This window comes from Erythrolamprus reginae, chromosome 2 (assembly GCF_031021105.1).
Source record: "Erythrolamprus reginae isolate rEryReg1 chromosome 2, rEryReg1.hap1, whole genome shotgun sequence".
Taxonomy (NCBI): domain Eukaryota; kingdom Metazoa; phylum Chordata; class Lepidosauria; order Squamata; family Dipsadidae; genus Erythrolamprus; species Erythrolamprus reginae.
Genome location: NC_091951.1, coordinates 180,316,894 through 180,339,890, shown reverse-complemented (window position 1 = coordinate 180,339,890; position 22,997 = coordinate 180,316,894). Strand labels below are relative to the sequence as shown.

The 22,997-nt window shown below is 42.2% G+C and overlaps 1 protein-coding gene across 2 annotated transcripts; it reads right to left on the bottom strand.

The window, feature by feature from the left end:
* Window positions 1-324: 324 nt before the first annotated feature.
* Window positions 325-22,620, bottom strand: COQ10A (coenzyme Q10A). Of its 2 annotated transcripts, none has more exons than XM_070740569.1 (5): window positions 22,395-22,620; window positions 12,971-13,132; window positions 9,504-9,696; window positions 8,375-8,476; window positions 325-4,967 (listed from the first exon to the last, which is right to left on the bottom strand). In XM_070740569.1, the coding sequence occupies exons 1-5, from the start codon at window positions 22,472-22,474 to the stop codon at window positions 4,800-4,802; spliced, it is 705 nt and encodes a 234-aa protein (XP_070596670.1). In that variant the 5' UTR covers window positions 22,475-22,620; the 3' UTR covers window positions 325-4,799. The 2 variants fall into 2 exon arrangements, with proteins under 2 accessions (XP_070596670.1, XP_070596669.1); XM_070740568.1 differs by lacking the exon at window positions 22,395-22,620 and adding an exon at window positions 20,430-20,572 and having other exon boundaries at window positions 2,177-4,967.
* Between the last annotated feature and the right edge of the window lie 377 nt (window positions 22,621-22,997).

Below are 22,997 nucleotides of genomic sequence, written 5' to 3'. Positions count from 1 at the left end.
AGTGCTTAATGTTCACTTCTTGTAAGGCCAGTGCTAGTTAGCTTCACCTGCACTGCAGTGGGTGGCTATCAGTTTTGTAAAACAGTTCAGTGCTCCTCATTTCTCATATGGAATTGAGGGCGTGCGAGAGTGCAAGAACCCAGTCAGGCCTCCTGTACTTCCAGAGCATAGCAGTGGTTGAAGTAGGCGGATACTTGCCTACACTAGAAGGGGAATTTTGCTGTCCGCATTTAGCAACTGCATTCTAATGTCCCATGACCCATAAGATCTGCTGATTTTCAACACATCCCTGTAAGCCACAACATCTGACAGGGAATTGCTGCATCTTTTCGCAAACACATTTTATTAGTCTATAAAAATGCAGTTGGGAATTGTTCAGTTTTTCAATAATCACATAAGGGAAAAGGATAGGGGGAAATAATTTCATTTACTGTGCATGATTCTGTCTACTCTGTCTACAAACATTCTTTACAATGTGAGGTAGCACATACCAGGCTAAGGAACATGAGACGGCTAATTCAATAAAAAAATATGTGCAGAGGGAGAAACAGAAGGCACAAATTTAAGACATCTGTTTTGACAAAGGAGAACAGCAACATTAGGCATTTAAAACAGACAGAACTGAGAAAACTTATATTCTTCAGGTTCATTAGATGGCAGCAAATAAAACACCCCAGCTATGCTACAACCTGTAAAAAAACTTCAGAAACAAAATGTAAAAAAAAGAAAGCACCGGGCAGGACAGCCTGCTTATCTCACTTTATAAATTGTTTAACTATGCCACACCACCTGATTTTGGTTAGGGGCCTAATTTAACATCCAATTGATTTCAATGGGACACTCTCCTTCAAGTATCTGGATCTGCATAAAAGCTACTTCAGTGGAGGCGGTCACAAACACAATCACTGCAATGGTTCAAAAGGTTTCATTTAGAATAATCTAAAGTAAAAAGCCGCAACTCTGAATCCTGCTCCTTGAAAAAAAAGTTCTAAGATATTTCAAGATTAATTTGCCCAGTTGGTGACTAAAAATAGCCCCCATGCTTTCATTAACAGCCAGGTTTGGTCCCTTCTTGCCAAATTAATGGATGCAAAATTACCTCTTTTAGGGGCACCCACCTGTGCTAAAAGGGGCCCTCTGTGAAGTCAGCATTCTTCATAGTGACTATTATTACAAAACAATTGTGTGAGGTATACCTACTTGCCAACAAACCAGCTTTGTAGAGCAACAGCTGATCTCAGCATGAAAAACAAAGGCAAACAATCCTGGCACGGGTAGATAGATGCCTTCCCTGTACTGTTAATTCAGAAATCAAATTGATGCCAGGGCAAATGTTATTCTAAGGATAACATTCTTAAGCATTCTAGGATGTCTTACTGAACAATGTGGATATTGCACAATACTGCATTTTATAATCTTGAAATTACAAGAGGTAGCAACAAGATCTCTAAGTGGCTTTCTTTCTTTCTGAGATTCTTAAACAATATTGATCCCAGCAACTGGAAACTTTTTAAAAAGAGAATAGTAGGTTTCTTTGGAAACTGATTTCTACATCCAGCTCTTGTTTGGTTTTTACTCCTGGAGAACAGCAACAGTAGCACTTAATCAATGCAGTAAGCCTGTTGCTGTCAAAACTGCCCTTAATCTTTCTCTTGGACTGTTGCACAGCTATCTAGTTGTTCTAAACATGGGCAGTCCTTAATATGATTACACAGAGGTCTAAACCATGTTCAGCAGGATTGAATTTCAAGGAAGCATGAATAGGGTTTGCAGCTTTGGTCAATTAAGGTGACCGAGAATAGTTATTTCAAAATCCTTGGGGAAGCCTTTGTTCTTTAATTATTATTAATACCAGTATATCAACTGCTTTAAAATGCTTATTTCTCAAAGCATAGCTATGCAGCTGAAAAAAAGCTACTACAACAGGGTTAGCTGGGATTTGAACATGCCCTATTCTTCCAGACAATAACTGAGCTTCGTTAAAATATATATTGTATTCAGATCTTTCATTGTATTGCTTACAGCTCATAAATACAGCATGAAAGTCTGCCATGCATAACTGGATTTAAATTCAAAGGCTCTGTTCCATGTCACTGAAACTTACTATTTATTATTGGCCCAACTGCTCATCCTCCTTGTATAACAAGGGCAGTAAGGAAGATAAATTTACTGGGTCTTTTCTTCTTTTTTCTTTTTAAAATCATAACCCAAGATGTGGTCTGCTGAGGAAGACAGAATGCTATCATAACTTAGATTTTGTTAGACTGTTAGACATTTAAAGTTTACTACGAGCAATTTCACCACTCTTAAAAAGATGGGCAGAGAAGATACTTCTTCAGGCTAGCATTCCAGGCAGCCTAATTTAAAAACACAAACACAATCTTGCCTTCTTAAGTCTGAGACTTAAGAAAAGACCTACTGCAGGCTGTGCCCTCTTGTGTGGAAGCTTGTCATGCATAATATACAAAGACAAACTAAGATTTAAAAAAGCAAGTCAAGGACCTCGAAGCATTTTACAGGAATTAAGCAGTTGATGAGTTTGAGAGGGCAGAAGGAAGAGGAGCATTATTTAAATGTGGATGATGAATAGCTGGGAATTTGCTGAGAAAAAGGTAGTCAATGTAAGGCCACACTTCTCTGCCATGACAGTGGAGCCATCGCTCAAAAGCCAGGAAGAAGAGGGGCAGCGGATTGATTCGTGGGAATTGCCTCAAAGCCGCAAGCAATTCCTTCCAGAGTTTGGCAACAGTTACAGTCCACAAGACAGAAGCAGCCCAGGCAGATTTACACCCGGTATACATCAAAGGAATCTGCTTTATGACAGGCACCCCAAGTAATGCTCTTATCTCCCTCCTGGATCTATGCGTCACTCACTCCTCATTACTCAGATCTGATGGGCTTTTTATCTATGACAAATTAAGTCCGGAGATTCTGACCCTAAGGAGAAAGTTCTGAGAAAATAATCATTGTAGTCACATATCCCCACTGAGCCGTTCCATCAATGGAAGACTTCCTCCTACCCTGTAAACACTCCCCAGCTTCTCAAAATGTACAGCCAAGGAGGGAGATGGCTAACTTGTGGTACATTGAAGCAGGGCCTAACTTTTAGGCATATTATTTTAGACCCACCCGCCCTCTCTTAGGAAAACATTTATTCGTTTGTATAAGTTTACATTGATACCCAGCCCTTTCCATAAAATATATACACACTGATCCACTAGTATTTCTCTCGCACTCCCCCAAAGTTGCATCTTCACCAAACTGCAGATCCACTCACACGCACCCCAGAATTTTTAGCATCACACTCAGGATGGCCCAAAGCCTACAGGGGTGAAGGAGATACTAGGTGGAGGAGCTTATTCAATCCCTCCACAGAAGCCCAGCTGAAGTGGCAGTCTCTTCCTAGCCTTGGCAACCCTGCACCCATGTGGTTTGTGCAAATAGTGCTTTTAAACAAAAATAAAACTTCCTTGGGTAACTAGAAAGGGGACGGAGGGTTTATGCCAAGCTAGGCAACACAAAATTAGTGTTAATGGAGTAGGAAAAAGGAGGGTTTGGGGTATACCCACAATGGGGGAGATATGCAAGTACAGCAGTCAGGAATTGAGTTCTTTCATGCTTGGAGCTGGTTCACTGAAGATTCCAGCTAAATTTCTTCCCACAAACTGTCTGGAGACGTGATGCTCGATTGCTCCTCCTCTCCCACATTCGCCCCGGAAGCTTCATCTTCACTGAACCACAATGGATACGGCCACTGATGGGCACAGAAATATGTGATGGAAGACAAACCGTAGTTTCGAAGAGCCGGGAACTGTTTCTTTCAAAGCAGAAGCCCCCGGTCTGCTAATGCCGTTTTCCAAGTCTCTTCTTGCAGAGCAGCACAGAGAGCAAAGGGAAAGAGCCAGTTTAGGTAATTAAGAGTGGCTTTCCTGATTTAATTGCTCCCAAAATATCCTGGCTGCTGAACTTCTGAAGTGCTTGCCATCAAAACATCCGCTGGTAGGGTAACGCTGGAGTTTTGAAACTGGTATGAAATCGTCTTGGAAGGCTGGACATAAAGAAAGCTTCAATAGGAAGGACCATCCTCTTTCCTCCTCACACTCCTTCCTATCTCAAAATACTTCCATTAAAGAGCAACATCTATTTTCTAAAATCATCCCAAACCCCCACAGAAAGCCTTCCCTTGGCCCCCATCATTCCCTTAAAAAGGCACTCGCTGAAGCAGCTTAAGCGGCTGCCATTTCTTTCTGACCTAAGCCAATGATGAAAAGGAAAGATGGACGAACCCAATGTATCACCGACTGCCAAAGCCACCCCCCAGGCCAACAAAACTGTAGGCCATTCCCTTTTGTCAACAAATGGACTGTTATAAGTTATTTTCGTTTTAAGAGGCACCATTTTCAACTGGTCTTGCTTAGGCCCACCGAGAGAACTTAAATGAGCTTTGGCTACCTCTTTCTCAAGGTCAAGGAGCAGCATCAACTACAACCTAAGGCAGCCACAGTGGTATGTTTCATAGAAAGAAGCTTCAAATAAAGTATGCTAAAAAGAAAAGAACCCAGCATAAAAGCCCAGTCGGGTAAAATGAAAGTGAAGACTGAGACGTTGCTCCAGAGGTAATGTAGCACTCTGACCTTTTCCTTAGGAATAAGTCTTGGTCATCACACCAGGCCCAGTGGATAAATTAAACAGGGTATCAGGAGAAACCAAATAAATAGATAAAAACAAACAGCTGGGGATGCCGCAAGCAAACGCCCAACTTCAAGTGTCCGCAGAGTGACCAAAGCAGCAGGCGCCCTTCACGTCTGATGGATTTTGTGGAACATGAGTTCTTGAGGAATGTGGGTCTCGGGACCGTACGTCTTCGCTGCCCGGCGCTCAAAGGCTGCCACCATCTGCTTTACTACCTCATCGAAAAAAACTGCAGCCAACTGCGAGTGCAGCAGGGAACGAAATTCAAAAGAGATCTGAGGAAAGAGAACAGCACATTGGACTCTCGTGAAGATCCACAGCGGAGCCTAGGGCATTTCACAATGAGAAAACCCCTTCCCCTCGCTCCGGAGGAAGGGCTAGCAAAGACTTGCTGCGGGAGAATAACTTTGAAATTACAAATTGGGAGAGACTGCAGAAAGCATGCTTAAGAGGAGCAGGGATAACAAATACAGTGTTTCCTCGATTTTCGCGGGTTCGAACCTCGCGAAAAGTCTATACCACGTTTTTTCAAAAATATTCATTAAAAAATACTTCGCGGTTCCCCCCCCCCTATACCATGGTTTTTCCTGCCCGATGACATCATATGTCATCGCCAAACATCCGTCCGCCTTTAATAAATATTTTTTTAATAAACTTTAATAAATAAACATGGTGAGTAATAATCTAAATGGTTGCTAAGGGAATGAGAAATTGCAGTTTAGGGGTTTAAAGTGTTAAGGGAAGGCTTGTGATACTGTCCATAGCCAAAAATAGTGTATTTACTTCCACATCTCTACTTCGTGGAAATTCGACTATCGCGGGCGGTCTCGGAACGCATCCCCCGCGAAAAGTGAGGGAACACTGTACACTTATAAAAAACTATGTACAGCTACTTTGTTGAAAACTGGTGAGGCTCCAATACTTTTTTTCCCCCCTACAGAAATTCCCTAGGGGTGTATTACTATGAAAATAAATTGGGATGGCCCATCTGACATCTTGCTGATCCATCCATCTTTGGCTGGGTCTTCAGGCAGAAGCAGAAGGAAAGGACAACTTAGTCTCAGTTGGGCATCAAGACTGGCCCTAAGCAGAGAGCGATAGTGTCCAGCTGGATGACACAGAACCCCAAAGAGTTCCTGTTTTATGACCCACGTGTAGCTAAAGGTTGACTATTAGAAATACCACTTTCTCTAAGTCTGAACTGCCAGAGAACTAAGTCAGCAAGTGCCGTAAATGCAGCACTTGCCTGCTTTGTTCATACTTTACCTATGCTTAACATTTAGACTTATATACCACTTCACAGTGCTTTAAATCCCTCTTTAAGCAGTTTACCGAGTCAGCATATTGCTACCTCCAGCAATCTGGGTGCTCCTTTTACCAACCTCGGAATGATGGAAGGCTGAGTCAACCATGAGCAGGTTAGGATCGAACTGCTGGCAGTTGGCAGAATTAGCCTGCAATACTGCATTATATTCACTGAACCACCACAACTGGTGCTCCTTACGTTTTGTTTATAAAACCAAGATTCTGATGGAAATGGATTTGGCGAGGAAGGTTGTAAGCCAAAAGGATGTGTGGTACAGGATTTCCATACTCATCCAGGCTTTGGGATGGTTTCTGGCTTTTATACAAATTTTATACAAATTTCTGGGCACTTATATCTCAGAAGACCTTTCATGGACTATGAATGTTAATATGCTTGTGAAGAAGGCACAAAAGAGGCTGTACTTCCTGAGAATGCTCAGGAAGATAAATTGATCTCAGCATCTATTGTTGTCCTACTATCGCAGCACCATTGAGAGTGTCTTGACATATGGCATTCTAGCTTGGTATGGGAGCAGCTCTGTAGCGAACAAAAAAGTTCTACAGGGAATTATTAAAACTGCCCAGAACATCATTGGGCTCCAGCTACCCGCCCTGGATGACATCTTCACATCCCACTGTTCTAGGAAGGTGCATACCATTCTTAAAGACTCTTCTCATCCTGCTTACAATCTCTTTGAACTGTTGCCTTCTGGCAGAAGATATAAAACAACTAGAACTCGGACCACACGTTTCGTGAATAGTTTTTATCCCAGAGCTATACTTGCACTTAACAACGAACTAAAGGGTCACCATCAGTGAACTGTTGGATAATATTGCTTGGTTTGTCATGTAGATAGTTGAGTGGTTCAGGGTGGGGAATTTGTAGTGGGTGGGACATTTATTCTATTTTTTATTCTATTTTTAAATTTACCTATTCTGATTTTATGTATGGTGGGACTGATCTCTGGTTGTCACACGACTTTCGTTGCCAATGACAATTTGTTTTGTTTTTGATAATGACAATAAATTTATTATTAAAAAAACTAGAGGAGCCACAGGGGCATCTACTAGAACAGTGATGGTGAACCTTATTTTCCTCGGGTGCTGAAAGCGCATACATGCCTGTACTATCGTCCAGGTGTGAGTATCCACACCCATAATTTAATGCTTGGGGAGGGTGAAAATAGCCTCCCCTGCCCACTGGGGGCCAGAAATGGCCCGTTTTCCAACTTCCGGTGCACCTGGTAGGCCCATTTTTCACCCTCTCCATGCACCAGAGGGTTCCTTGGAGCCTGGGGAGGGTGAAAATGCCCTCTGGAAGCTGAAAATGCCCTCCCAGAGCTTTTGTGCAAGCCAAAAATCAGCTGGCCGGCGTGCACATGAATGCTGGTGCTGAGCTAGAGCAACTGCTCATGTGCCAGCAGATATGGTTCCGCATGCCCCCTATAGCATGTGTGCCATAGGTTCGCCATCACTGTACTACCGTGTTTCCCCGAAAATAAGACACTGTCTTATATTAATTTTTGCTCCAAAAGTTGTGCTACGTCTTATTTTCGGGGGGTGCCTTATATTTCTCAAATAAGACAAATTCACAGGCAGAAAAGCTGACACCCCCAAAGAAACTGTACCGTACAGTACACTGATTACGGTACGGTACCTGTCAGTATGGCACCCACACACACAAACGACGGCACTTATATGGTACAACAGTATACTCCCAATATTGCAGCTTCCGGCCACCAGAGGAACTACAGTCTACGCACTGTAGTGGAGACTGTAATGGCGGTGAGACAGCAGCAGACTGTGTCTGCTGTACTGGACGGTACAAAGCGATAGAAGGGGCCAGCTGGGGACGCCACATTATTACGGTACCGCTATGAACAGCTTTGAATGGTACCGTATGTTTTTCCACCGTACCGTATGTAAACTTGACTACGCCTTATTTTCGGGGGGTACCTTATATTAGCAAATTCTGCAAAACCTCTGACATGCCTTACTTTCGGGGTACGTCTTATTTTCGGGGAAACAGGGTAGGTGGTCTACCTTTGGGAAATATAGAGCTTGGAGGTCAGAGAAGTAACGTATCTCAATGACCATGGAGTTCCCTACTCTGCTTCAAGGGATTCATTCAACAGATCTAGGAAAAGGAGGATTGTGGAAGGAATGCTGAAGTATCAGAAACATCTCTGCCATCAGAATAGGATTCTAGCTCCTTCACAACTAGGATCTTACGGACTCTCCTCAGGAGTAATGGAAAGTCCATCTTTTTTAAAAGCCTGATGGATACAGGGGGGACGGGGACGACCCCCACACCAGTCCTCATTTATACAAGAACTAAAAAGCTGCCGAGGAATCCCATTAGCCTTTGTGTGCTTACTGCGAAGTCCAGGGTACACGTGCGAGGGTAGCCTGGAATGCCAGGACTGAAACGCCAGCTTGTCTCCAGGTGATTGAAAAGCTTCCCATCGGTGCAGACTGCCTGAGGAAAAACAACAGCAAAGATTTGTGTTGATAGCAAAGCTCACACAGTGTAAATTAGCCAAACTGATGCCCTCCAGATATGTTTTTTGGCGGGGCCCAGGGGAAGAGCCTTCTCTGTGGCGGCCCCAACTCTCTGGAACCAGCTCCCCCCGGAGATTAGAATTGCCCCCACCCTCCTTGCATTTTGTAAAATCCTTAAAACCCACCTCTGTTGTCAAGCGTGGGGGAACTGAGACATCTCCCCCTGCCTATGTAGTTCTAGTGCATGATATGACTGTATGTATGTTTTTTATATTGGGGTTCCTTGCTTTTAGATTTTTAAATGGATAATTGTTATCTTAGATTTTAACTATTAGATTTGTCAATATATATTGTTTTTATCACTGTTGTGAGCCGCCCCGAGTCTGCGGAGAGGGGCGGCATACAAATCTAAATAATAATAATAATAATAATAATAATAATAATAATAATAATAATAATAATAATAATAATGTTGGGCTAGAATTCTCAGAATTCGCCTCAAAACGGAGGCCACTCCAACAGTCTCAAAACGGAGTCTCCCAGGCCACTCCAACAGTAGCAGCTCTGGATAAGGATTTACCCACCAAGCTGGACATGAAACAGGCAGTAATGGGTTCTAAAACCCATTGCTACCGGTGCTTGGGTGTGTGATGCTTCTGCACATGTGCAGAAGTGTCCTGGGTGGGTGGAGCCTCATGCCACAGGCGCTATTGGTTCTAAGAACCAGGCCGAACTGGGAGCAACCTACTGGAAATAGGCATCTCATGTCGGCCTCATGATTCACATGTCACATTTATGGCAAAAGACTTCCTGTTCAGCACTTTCAATATTTTTAATTTCTATCAAGTGTTCTCTCAGTGCCAGCGCCACCACGTTCATCAAACCTCCCTCCAAATTATCTGAGGCAGCAGGAAAAATTATTAATTATGCAATGCTTGTTATTATTTTGTCACTGCAGCACTGAAATATCAGCAGCCTGGTTAGCCCATAGATACACCACTCACCTTCACCAAGTGGGGTTGAACTAGTGTCACAATAGAGGTGTAACGTTCCACAACAGGAGGGAATCCAACTTCCAGCTGGGCCTTCACATGACCTGCTCGCTTAGAGACCACAGTTGATTTCTTACACCATGGGACAAATTCCTTATATTCATTCACATTGGCCACAACCCCGTACATTTCCTGCATGGAGTAACTGCAGAGAAAGACAGGGGGATTCCTTAAGATATGTCCACCGTGATGCACATATTTACAATGATACATGCACATCAAAGAATATTGGAATAGTTATTATGCTGTGGAACATAAAAAGGAAACTTTCACAATTGCATTTCTTCTCCTCTTCTCAAATCCAGGCTCTTCTTATATTTTAGAACAGAATGGAAGAAAATAGCAGGGATGTTTCATTTACTTATTCCCTTGGATTCCATCATATCTAAGAGAACTAATCTACAATAAATAGAGCCTGGCTTAATCTATGATTGATATATTCTGATATTTGAAGCTTTGATGCATCCTGTTATTCAAGACAGACAGTGCATTATTTAATATAGGATCTGCCTGTTTCCAGAGTTTCTTGGAAAACTATGAATCTTACTTTTACTTTATAGGTATCTATTTTAAAAAGACTACAAATGTAGAGAAAACTGCTCAGCATAGGTACAAATTGGTGTATTTGAAAATTGCTTGAAGGATAACAAGTGATTTCAAGAATGGAGGAAGAATTTTGAGAAAAATACATAAGTAGAGGGCACTTATACAAACCCAAGGTCATCTATTGGGACTATTATAACTATTATTATTCTCATAATTCCTATCATCCTTTTCCTCCCACTCAGGACTGTATGACTGTAACTTGTTGCTTATATCCTAAGATTTTTATTAATATTGTTTCTTCATTGCTTATTTGACCCCCGTGACAATCATTAAGTGTTGTACCACAGGATTCTTGACAAATGTATCTTTTTCTTTTATGTACGCTGAGAGCATATGCACCAAAGACAAATTCCTTGTGTGTCCAATCACACTTGGCCAATAAAATTCTATTCTATTCTAATCTATTCTAATCTATTCTAAATGGCTATTGAAATATAACACAGAAATGAAGCAAATAAAAAATTGTATGATAAAATCAACGCAAAGCTTGGGGTTTCTTTTTAAAATTAATTTAAATATTAGATTTGTTTATATTGTTTATATTGTTTTATTGCTGTTGTTAGCCGCCCCAAGTCGGCAAAAAGGGGCGGCATACAAATTTGATTAATAAATAAATAAATAAATAAAAGTAAGCACAGCACAATGAGAAAAGTAGAAATATTTAGGTTAGCTGTTGGAAAACAAATGGAAAGGAAAGGAGGAGAAAGTATGACTAAAATAGAGTTATGAAACAGCAGAGTCCTCAGAGAGGGCATAGAAATCCAATAAAACTAAACTAAACTAAAACATATATTTCTAGAATGGTTTTTTACTCTTGTTTTCTTTGTACTCTGTATTCTTAACTTTCTAAAAATGTGGTAAAAACTTAAATTAAAAAAATATAAAAGCGCAGTAAGATCTTTGAAACAGAACTGGCAGAGAGGAGGAGGAGGAATAAATGGAGGAGGAAGAAGATAACTGAAGGAGGGAAAGCATTGGGACTCTCTCTTGATCAGCAAATTCTCCCAAATAGAGTTATGAAACTGCAGAAGGGCTCTAATAAAAGATCTCACAATCCTGGATATGATCGCAGCAGTGCAGAAGCCTGCTACATATTTTAAATATATATATATATATATATAATCCATCTTTCCAAATCACTGATCCATTGCAAGCAAAGCTCAGGCTCTCTTGTTGAAAACACATTCCTTATTGCTGCAGAGGAAGCAAAGGCAAAATGAATATATGGTAAATGGAGAATATTCAGATGATGAGGCTAGAAAAGGCTAACAGGCCAGTCATTGTGTGTTATCTATAGCAGTGTTTCCCAACCTTGGCAACTTGGAGATATCTGGACTTCAACTCCCAGAATTCCCCAGCCAGCATTTGCTGGCTGGGGAATTCTGGGAGTTGAAGTCCAGATATCTTCAACTTGCCAAGGTTGGGAAACACTGATCTATAGATTCCAAGTCTCAAGACAGCTGGGAAGAATAACAAAATGGCCACCCAAGTTTAATTCTTCCCTTCCCATGAGCTGGGCAGAACAATTTAAGCTAATTAATCCCTGATTAATTCATTAAACTAATAACAGTGGAGGTCGTAAATCTGCACACAACATTCTCTTTTCTGGCTCTTGATTATACCTCTTTGGCTCTGCAGATGTATGAGAAGATAACACCTCATGGAGGATACAAAGAGGGTTGGTGGTACTGTTATGGTGAATCAGACAGCCTGCAGTTTCCTCAAGATTCTGCTGATTAAGTACAGCACAGGTAGTCCTCAACATATGACCTCAACGGAGGCCAAAATTTCTATTGTTAAGTGAGACATTTGCTAAGTGTGAATTTTGCCTCATTTTACTGTCTTTTTGTTAAGTAATCACTGCAGTTGTTGAGTTAGTAACACGGGGTTGTGAAGCGAATCTGGCTTCCCCATCGACTTTGCTTGTCAGAAAGTCGCAAAAGGGAATCCCGGGACTCTGGGACACTGCAACCGCCGTAAATATGAGTCAGGGGTCAAGCATCTGAATGTAAATCACATGACACTGGGGATGCTGCAATGGTCATAAGTGTGAAAATTGGTCGTAAGTCTTTTTTCCTCAAGTGCTGTGGTAACTTGGACCAACTGTGGACACCGAAGACACAATCTCTGTGTCCTTTGGTTGGACACAACCAAAGAGGACACTGGATTAAGGCAGACCATAACTTGGAATCCATAGATTTTGCCTTGTTTTTTTTTAATCCATTAAAACTACCGTATTTTTCAGAATATAAGACGCACCTAAGTTTTTGGGATAGGAAAATAGGGGGGAAAGCTGCCTACTAGGTATTCATCTGGCTAGTCTCCTTGGTCTGGTCAGCTTCAGCACATTATTTTATCCCCTGGTTAGGAGTAGAAAAAAATCTTTGGAGGGAGTAGCAATGAAAACAAGCCTGCAAATACTTAGGGCTGAAAAAAAAATTCTTTGGAGGGAGCAGGAATGGGGAAAAAAATCCTGCAAGCCGGTAAGAGCTGGGGAAGATCGATAGCATCTCATTAGGACTGGGGGGGGAGCTTTGAAAAAGCTACATTTTGAGTATAAGATGCACCCAAATTTTCAGCTTCTTTTAGGGTGGGGAAAGGTGCGTCTTATACTCTGAAAAATACGGTAGGTCCTCTTCAGTGGCTTTGGACAATGAAATTTCTAACCTTCAAAACCCGGAGTTCTACTTGTGCATAGCTTATCACCATCAAAGGAAAGGATGCTTGTGCAGGTCATGCAAAATTATATTTGAGATGTGTGTACATTTTCCCTCCGTCACAAAATCACCCTCCTGCAAGCCATTTCCGCTCACCCAATGATCCTTCTCTCTGAATATTCCTTCCGTTTGTTGATGAAAGGTCCTGTAAAGCTGATAAATGTCCGGCTGTGCTGACCACTGAGATCCCAATCAAGACTGCTGATAGTATGAGGGTCTCGGATCACCAGATTTCCACAGCATGGCATATACCTGGAACTGAAAGATCCTCAGGATTAGCTGGCCTGAATAGAAGTCTACCAAAGTTTCCCAGAGGCTAATTTCAACATCCGTTATCTTGAATAACCTAACAGAGGCATCATCACCCACTGGTTCAGAAAGCTGCAAGTAAAGTTACAAGCATGACCTAACATGGTGTCCTGGAATGAAGACCTACATGTACATTGTGGATAAATCTTCATAGATAATATAATGTGGGGGGAGGGAGTTCTGATTTATCTTCAGTTGATCTTCACAATCACATGAAACACACACAACACATACTACAACTGTGAAGCAATTTAACTTCTAAGGGCAAATGCTCTTGTTCCTCTTGAGATGTAGGAGGGATAGAAGAAAAAGACTGTAAAAGTCATAATCTATGAATTTCAGAGGCCCTCTGATTATCTATGCTTGAGTCTGAAGTTCTTTTATCTCTGTATCTGCAATTCTTCAAATTATCATCTCTATACTTAATAGCATTGGAGAAACATTACCCTTCTCCCCAAAGTACAAGTTGTTCAACAGAGTTGCTGCAATCTGAATTCCATCATAAAAGTCACAATAAATTGCATATTTTTCCCAAATGCCATCACTCTGCTAAACAAATAATTCCCTCAACACTGTCAAACTAAGTCTGCACTACTATTACTACTAGTTTTTTCATCATTCCTATCACCCATTTCCTCCCATTTATGACTGTATGACTGTAACTTGTTGCTTGTATCCTTAAGATTTTTATTAATATTGTTTCCTCATTGCTTATTTGACCCCTATGACAATCATTAAGTGTTGTACCTGATTCCTGACAACCCCGAGAGACACTGAAATGAAAAAAATTGGAGCTGTCTGCTACCCAGTGCAGAATAGTCCAGAAGATGGTGTTTAGGGACTGTAGAAGAATCATGCCAGATCAATCTGGTTTGGCCAATGGTGTTGGGCTGATCCCATCTCCAAAGATCCTCTCTTTGCCCCATGGATAGAATGATGCACGAATGATGCATCGATAGAATCCATGGCAAAACGTGTGTCAAAATAAAGGGGAGAATGCTACTTTAAGGATGACTTGCCTCTAAGACAGGGGTCTCCAAACGTGGCAACTTTAAGACTTGTGGACTTCAACTCTCAAAGTTCCTCAACCAGCTTTGCTGGCTGAGGAACTCTGGGAGTTGAAGTCCACAAGTCTTAAAGTTGTCAAGGTTGGAGACCCTTGCTCTAAATGGCCAAAATTGTGCAGTCACATTAGGGTGGGCGGAGGACATTGCAGAGATATATAGTGGTGTTGCACTTAGATACAACTGAGGATAGGATCTTAGATGTTGGCCTCTTCACCTCTTTTGCTTTTTGGATGGCAAGGTCTTTCTGCCCGGACTTTATTTATTTATTTTTATTTATTATTTAGATTTGTATGCCGTCCCTCTCCGAAGACTCGGGGCGGCTACTCTACATGCAGCAGACTCGGGGAACTACTCTACATGCAGCAGCTGTCTCCCAAACTGGAACTATTAATTAAATTAATACAGTGGTACCTCTACCTACAAATGCCTTTACTTACGAACTTTTCTAGATAAGAACCAGGTGTTCAAGATTTTTTTGCCTCTTCTCAAGAATCATTTTCTACTTACAAACTCAAGCCTCCAAAACTGTAACCGGAAAAGGCAGGGAGAAGCCTCTGTGGGGCCTCTCTAGGAATCTCCTGGGAGGAAACAGGGCTGGAAAAGGCGGGGAGAAGCCTCCGTGGGGCCTGTCTAGGAATCTCCTGGGAGGAAACACGACTGGAAAAGGCAGGGAGAAGCCTCCGTGGGGCCTCTCTAGGAATCTCCTGGGAGGAAACATGGCCGGAAAAGGCAGGGAAAAGCCTCCATGGGGACTCTCTAGGAATCTCCTGGGAGGAAACAGGGCCTCCAACCCTCCCTGTGGTTTCCCCAATCGCACACATTATTTGCTTTTACATTGATTCCTATGGGAACAATTGTACAGTGGTACCTCAAGATACGAACCCCTCGTCTTACGAACAACTCGTGATACGAACCCGGGGTTCAGAAAAATTTTGCCTCTTCTTACGAACTTTTTTCGAGTTACGAACCGGCGTTCGGAGACTGCTGGGAAGCCGCGGGCTGTTTTAAAAGGTGACAGCCGGGCGGCAGGGCTTCCCAGAAGCCTCCCGAACGCCGGTTCGTAACTCGAACAAAGTTCGTAAGAAGAGGCAAAATTTTGCTGAACCCCGGGTTCGGTTCGGGGGGGGGTGCTGGGAAGCCCCCCAGGCCGGCTGTCACCTTTTAAAACAGCCGCGCCTTCCCAGCAGTCGCCGAAAGCCGGTTTTTTGCGGGGGGGTCTTGGTTGCACGGATTAATTGACTTTACATTGTTTCCTATGGGAAACAATGTTTCGTCTTACGAACCTCCTCCTTGCACCAATTAAGTTCGTATCATGAGGTATTACTGTATCATCTTACAAACTTTTCTACTTAAGAACCTGGTCAAGGAACAAATTAAGTTTGTAAGTAGAGGTACCACTGTACTTCAATTAAAGGTAGTAGCAATTTTCCTCCTACGATGCTTCCTAAAATTCAGTTGGGAGGGATGAGTAGCCAGGCTAATGCAAACCTTTTGCATTTCCTGCCCTGTTGGCCGGCCTCCATCTTGTTTCCAGGCCAGTTTAGTTTAACTTACATAATTACTGCCAGTGAGCCCTCCCACCAGCAGGCAGCTAAGCTGTTGCTGTTTTTTCTTCCACAACAAGTAAATATTCAGGATGCCAAGTGGAAAGGCTATCTCTGAAAAGAGGGACAGATTTCCTGTCGGCGTTAACGTCACCAGAGGTTTAAAAAAAAAAAGCCTTTTGCTTGGATGGACAAGCTTGCATGCTATTTAAAACCAATGAATCAAAGGAAAGTCCTTGTGTGTCTCCTCTTTGCTCTAAATGTCATCATTTAGGGCAGTGCTTCCCAACCTTAGCAACTTGAAGAGATCTGGACTTCCAACTCCCAGAAGCTGGCTGGGGAATTCTGGGAGTTGAAGTCCAGATCGCTACAAGTTGCCAAGGTTGGGAAACACTGATTTAGGGAGTGCAGTAATTTCTGTGTCAGAAAGCAGCAATCAAGTTTTCTTTATCGCAAACCTTTATCGCCACTTTCTCCAATCTAGTTGCCCTTGAGGGGCATTGGACTACAATTTCTATCATTCCCCACGCTGGCCCAGCATTATGAAACTTGCAAGCTAACACATCTGGAGAGCTAAAAATGAGAAGCTGCCTTCCCCCCCCCCCACCACCACAAATTAAAAAAAAGAGAGAGAGTTTGGGAAACATTAAACTGTAAGCAATGTACCACCGTAGGACGGATGCCACTGGAGCTAAGGGAAAAAAGAGATGTGGAATTTAGCTTCGAAGACGTACAAAGAGTATATTGCAGCATATTCAAGGACAAAAAGAATGCGGAAAGAATAGCTGCCTGGCAGGTTAGCTAGGACATTTACTTGGGAACATGGCCAAGCAAGTCATTGTGCATAGGAAAATTACGTAAAAAAAAAAAATTAAAGCAGCAGTAATCCTGTAGACACCAGAGAGGCACATAATCACTTAAAGGAAAGAAGTTTAAATGCGGCCAGTTTGTTCCCCACAAAGTCCATTCAGATACTAAGCTGCATCTACCTACTGATTGGTGGGCATCCAGAATCTCTCTCTCAATCTATGCTTTGCTTGGAGATTTTCCCACCAGACCCTAAACTTGAAGGTGAAGTCTCATCCCCGGCGCAACAGGATAGCACAGCAAAACAGTCCAAGGGAAAGACATCAACACCGCAAAGTAATAAGCATTTAGGAATTGTTAAGCACATGCCCTAATCAGTGTTCCCTCTAATTTTTTGGGGGGGTGGGCAGAAAAGTATAGTGTCTGAGCGGCAGTCCCTTTGGGACTGGGCGGCACAGAAATAATAAATAAATAAATAAATAAACAAACAAATAAAAAACCCACCCTGTTTTGCCTCAGAAAATTTCAAAATAAAATACTGTACTGTGTGTCTATAACAGTGAGCTCATAATAGGGCAACTCTACCAATATCAAAATGCCACTTAAATAGTTGAGCTAGTTTCAAACTAGATTTTGATTTTCTTTCTCTCTTCCTTACTCCCATTCTTTTTCTTTCTCTTTTCCTTCCTCTCTTTTTTCTATCTGTTTCTCTCTCTTCCTCTCTCTCTCCTTCCCTCTCACTCTTTCCCTCTCGGCTTCTGGGCAGGTTTGGAAAACTCTGAGTTGATGATGATTTTTAAGTGAGCGATTGCTCACTGCTCAGCTTAGAGGGAACTATGGCCCTAATACCTATAAGCCTTTGGGTGCCACTGCTGGAGGGTCGCTCAAGTAAGGTTTCTAATTTAAGAAACTGTATTCACATATCATGCTAAGGCAGTGATGGTGAACCTTCTTTGGTCCGCGTGGCAAAAGAGTGTGTGAGTGTGTGCTAGTGTGTGCTAGTGTGCCTGCACCCATTCCCTCCCATGTATGTGAACCCTGCGTGCTGCCCCTGCACATGCCCACAATAACCCCCCCTCCTCGCATGTGCCCAGGCCATATTGAAGCCTGGGATGGTGAAAAAAACAGACGTTCAAAAAAACAGGCTTTCATTTTGCCTGTTGTGCTGTTTTTCGCACTCTGGAGGGCGAAATGGCCTTTCCCACGGCCAAAACTCAGCTGGACAGTGGGCGCATGCGCAGTGGAGCTGACATAGAGCAACGCCTCACATGCCCTCCGATATGGCTCCATGTGCCATAGGTTTGCCATCACTGTGCTAAGGCATACAGGTAGTCCTCGACTTACAATTGAGCCTGATATTTCTGTGGCTAAGCCAGAGAGTTGTTAAATGAGTTTTTGCCCCATTTTGCCACCACAGTTGTTAAGTGAATCAGGGCAGTTGTGAAGTAACGTAGTTTATTTATTTATTATTTATTTATTTATTCGATTACTATGCTGCCCTTCTCGAGGCAACGCAGGACGGTGTACAACATTGAATACAACAATATATAAGAAATCTAAATAACTATAAAAGATTATGTTAAGTGTCTCTGGCTTTCCCCATTGACTTTGCTCAGCAGAAGGTCGCAAAAGAGGATCAGGTGACCCTGGGACACTGCAGCTGTCATGAATATGAACCAGTTGCCAGGCGTCTGAATTTTGATCACGTGACCACAGGGGTGCTGCAACGGTCGTAAGTGTGAAAAACAGCTGTAAGTCACTTTTTCCAGGACCACTGTAACTTTGAGCAGCCACTAAACAAACTGTTGCAAGTCAAGGACTGTCTGCACTTTTGTCTGAGTTTGTTGCATAAGCCGTTATTAGCTCAGCTCATCCGTATTTCTAAGGTGCAACCTATGATTCATATATAACTGTGGTTGGAATCAATCTCCCTGCTAAGCCAAAAGTAAACAAACCACATTGTGAATTAAAACAATATTTGCACCTAAGTTAGCATCGTGGAATTCTTAAGTAATAATGTATTTTTGTTTAGCCCATCTCAAAAGACAATTTTAAAATTTATTCCTTTATAATATTACCTCATAGTTGCTGCTTCATTTTTAAAAAACCTTCCTAAGTCCTTCCCCCCTCCTTCCAACTCTACTCTCCTCCGGTAAAATTAATACCCCAAATAAAGCATTCTACAGCTTCTTTAAAAATTTCAAGTTTAAATATCTACATATTAACATGATTCCAATAAAAATCTCAAATTTCTTCAAACACATGCAGTTAGACAATGTGCTTCCAAATTAACACCCCACCCCCCAATTGCTTGCAGTATTCAGAGGGAGTTCAAAGCCAAGAAACATTAGAAGAACCTTGTATATAGTTTCTCACTCCCTATTATTTAGGAAGGCTTCTCAAATACAACTAATTCCAGTTTAAAACTAAAGTTCCAGAGCATATGGAAAAATAGTACTTTGGAGTTATGTTGTCATTGAGAAACCAAATCCAAAACCAAATCCTGTTTGGAAGCCTTTGGCAAACATTGCTGCAATACGACAATCAAAAGGTTATGTATTCAAAGTGTTACTGGACATTTCATTTTCATATATGTATGTTTCAGAGATCTCTGAAACATACATGGGAAGAAACCCGAATATGCCAAGACCTTTATACTTGTACCCATGAAAATCTACGAAAATATATGTGTTTTTTTCTGTAGAAAGCTGAAGGGATCAGATCTGGTGGCTTAGAGGTTAATTCTCTGCCTTGCAAGGCAGAAGCCCCAGGATCAAATCCCAATAAGGGTATGGCTAGCTGATGAGGCCAGAACAAGGCCGAAATAGTGCTACCCTAGTCTCCCTTAATTTAAAAAATTCAGCAAAAACTTGTGATACATACAGAATATAGTTTGTTGGCTATGAATAAATTAACTGCCTTAAAATGGCCCTGGGTTGGGCCTAGACGCAAAAAGGAACTGTGACGTTCCTTTAATATACCAGGGTGATCCGACAGGGGGGGGGAAACACATTCATTTCCACATCTAAGACCACATAATAAATGTTTAAAATATCCATCAAGATTTTTTTTAAAAAAACCCTCTAGACATGAATCCATTCAACTTATTAGCTCTTACTGTATAAAAGGCCTATGAAATTTACAGAAAATAATTTTATTCCATAGGAGAGGGGGAAAATGAAACTCAAACATATAAACTGTATCAATCTGTAGACTGAATATATGGTTGAGTATTGATGTGAACTATGGAACTCTAGGTCATAGGTCATGCACCTGGAAAATCCTGTTAACTCCTCACATGACCCCAGAACAACAATGTCCCAATGCCTTTAAAACTGGTTTAAACAGATGGGCAGTTGAAACCTGTAGTTCAATATCTAGAAAGCCATATAGTATACTCAGAACCTTGTCCTTATGGTGACCAAAGACCATTATACCTAAAACAAAATGACCCTTCTCATTAGGTTACACCATCCCATTTTAATTCATAGAAGATAAGGCTAAACCGAGCTACCAAGATCTTCATGATTTCATTCATACATGCGTATGGATTAAATATGATACAAATTTGTAACTATTGACTCTGTAAACTCTCTGCATGATTAAAAAAGCCTCTTGCTCTAGTATATTACTGACTAGTCATTAACACAACTGCAAAAAAGCATGATCAGTCACACATGTTGCATACAGCGTGTTTCCTCTTTGGAAACTCATTTAGCACAGAAATAAAAAATACCAATTATCAGGAAGTTCAAAATTTTGAGCACAGAGCATTTGAGCACAGAGGTTGTCAGTGTATATAAAGGAAGTGACTCTGTTGGTACTCACCTTTCCTTAATTCTATAACATTTCATCTTGAAGTGTTTGCTAAGAAACCTTTCCCAGATTAAAACAAAAAGCAGCCTTGTCCAGTTAGCTCCCTTTTCTAAACTTAGAAACATTTTCAAGTTGCTGCTGGAACTAAGGCAGGCCTTGAAAGCTTTACCAAGCCAGCAGGAATCAAACATCACTCTAAAAGCCCCAAGCAATTTCCTTTACAAAAATTATAGATCGGCACAGAAGCAAACTAGCACATTCTGAGTTCTTTTTGTCTCCCACACAAGTAGATCAAACAAATTCAGTCTTTCGCTACAAGTCACACAAAGTCAAGCAAAAACTGATACAAAAACCCACAACCCAATACCATTATTCACCAATATAAAGCCCATTTTTCTTATACAACCACACAAGCAGAGGTGGATAAATAAAACATGAATTCGGTTGGGGAGGGGGAGAATTAATACAAAAATAAGACATTCCCTGATAATAAGCCCAATGGGGCTTTTGAGTGCATGACACTCAGGGTTCAATAAATATAAGACAGGGTCTTATTTTCAGGGAAATACAATAGCTACCTGATTTGCTCCCTTTCCACAGACCTGCTTACTGTAATTCTCTGTGGAGAGATGTAACAAGACCTCAGGGAGTGATTTAAATAAATTGTTCCATGAAAATCACACGCACTTAGGTTCACATTTAGGGTTAAAAAAAAATCAAAGGAACACAAACTGAAACAGCTGCCAAAAAAGTATTACTAAAGTAGCCACAGTTATCAAAATTATAAAAAAACAAGCACAAAAATCTAGATTTAAAAAACTAGAATTGCAATGGCACATGGGTTTCTGTCATGTTAGAACAGTGTTTCCCAACCTTGGCAACTTGAAGATATTTGGACTTCAACTCCCAGAATTCCCCAGCCAGCATTTGCTGGCTGGGGAATTCTGGGATTTGAAGTCCAGATATCTTCAAGTTGCCATGGTTGGGAAACACTGTGTTAGAAGACAGCATCGTTGCCCTGAACTGCAAAGAGGTTACCATTTATACATACTGCTCTTTGCTTATAAAAATCCCAACCCTTATTTTACTGGAGGGTGCAATCTTTTCTATTTACTTCCTTCATTACAGGTAACACATTCCTCTTGCAACATGCAGGGGAAGACAATCAGTAGATCAACAGATACTTATTATGGTAATGTTAATAGTCCCACTTTTATTGCCCCTAGGCTTCGATTACCAGTTAACTCCCCATAAAGTCCCTCGGGATTCTTCTAATCTAAACCTTCTAACTCAGCAGCCTCCCTTTCCATTTTAACCTCTATTTCTTTCTTTCTCCCCCACCCCCACCCAGCTTCTCTCCATTTAACTCCTGCTATGCCCTTCTGCCAATGATGCCTTTTATTGAAGGAAGGAAGAGCACAGGTGGTTCTTGGGCCCCCTTCTCCCTGCCTAAAATACCCACAAGATACCTCAGTGTCCCCAGACCCTTGTCCAATGTCATCCATTTTTCCAGGGGGGTCACATGCTATTGTACCCCCAACATCTCAAAAACAGCCAAGGTACCTTCCCACCCCTGCCTCCCGATTGCGAAAGGAGTCGATCTTTTCCTATATACAGTACACGCAACTATTAAGGAACGGGAGATCCACCCCAAATTGAATTTATGCTCGCCATCCATCTGGAAAAATAGCAATAGCATTTAGACTTATATACCGCTTCATGGTGCTTTGACAGCCCTCTCTAAGCGGTTTACAGAATCAGCATTTTAAAAAATCCCCCTAAGAAGGAAGCCCGGCCAAATAAGGGGGCAACCCGGGCTCTACTCCTCTCTTTTGAATGGGGAGGGGGAGGTCTGAGCATGACCCACGGCTCGCTTCCTTCCGAGGTCTCCTTCACCCCCCAGTTCCTAATCCATAAGGTCGTGTGTTCGCCCCGCTCCTCCCGTGCCCCGGCTTCTTCTGCCTTTACTCCGCTCACCAGCCGGCCGCGGCCGCTCTCGGTCTCAGCCCTCCCCGGATTCCCAGTTGCCAAATTTCCCGGAGCCAGCGAGTCGCCATGGAGGGCGGGGCGGGGAAGACCAAAGTGGAAATGCCCCCTCTTTCTTTCTCTCTCTCTCTCCCGTATCAATTCCGCCAGCAAATAAGACAAGCACCGGTGTGAACTTTCACCTCGCTCCCTCTTTCCCTCCCTCCCGTTTGCGTCAGAATGCCATAGCGTCGCCTTGTCTACGTCACAGCGCAGGAGAGGGAGGGCTGAAGAGGAAGCGAGCGCAAGGCTTTGTGGGAGATGTGGTTCTAAAAATTACGGCCGAGTGAATTGTGGGAATTTCGGCCTCTCTTTCTTTTGAGCGTGGCCGTGTTTATGACGGTCGTTTGACTTATTTTAAAGTTGCCTAAAGGTGTGCATGGAGTTAGCGTTTAGAATGGGAGGCCATCGCAGATCTTGTGGAGAAGATGGTTTCTCCCCCAAACTCCCCAAACTTTAACCTTAGACTGTCTACTGTCGACCTCGCCTCATTCCTAAGAGGTCTTCAAGGGGCGTGCACAAGCCCACCAGTGTGCCTACCGTCACTGTCCTAAT

What these genes read in the sequence shown, in the direction of transcription:
- COQ10A (XM_070740568.1), bottom strand. Translation starts at nt 20,542, where the DNA reads ATGTTTCTAAGTTTAGAAAAGGGAGCTAACTGGACAAGGCTGCTTTTT. An exon ending in TCAGAGAGAAGGATCATTGG is followed by an intron (nt 9,697 to 12,970) that starts GTGAGCGGAAAT and finishes CTTTCTCTGCAG; the next exon opens with TTACTCCATGCAGGAAATGT. An exon ending in CGTGTACCCTGGACTTCGCA is followed by an intron (nt 4,968 to 8,374) that starts GTAAGCACACAA and finishes CTCTTTCCTCAG; the next exon opens with ATCTCTTTTGAATTTCGTTC.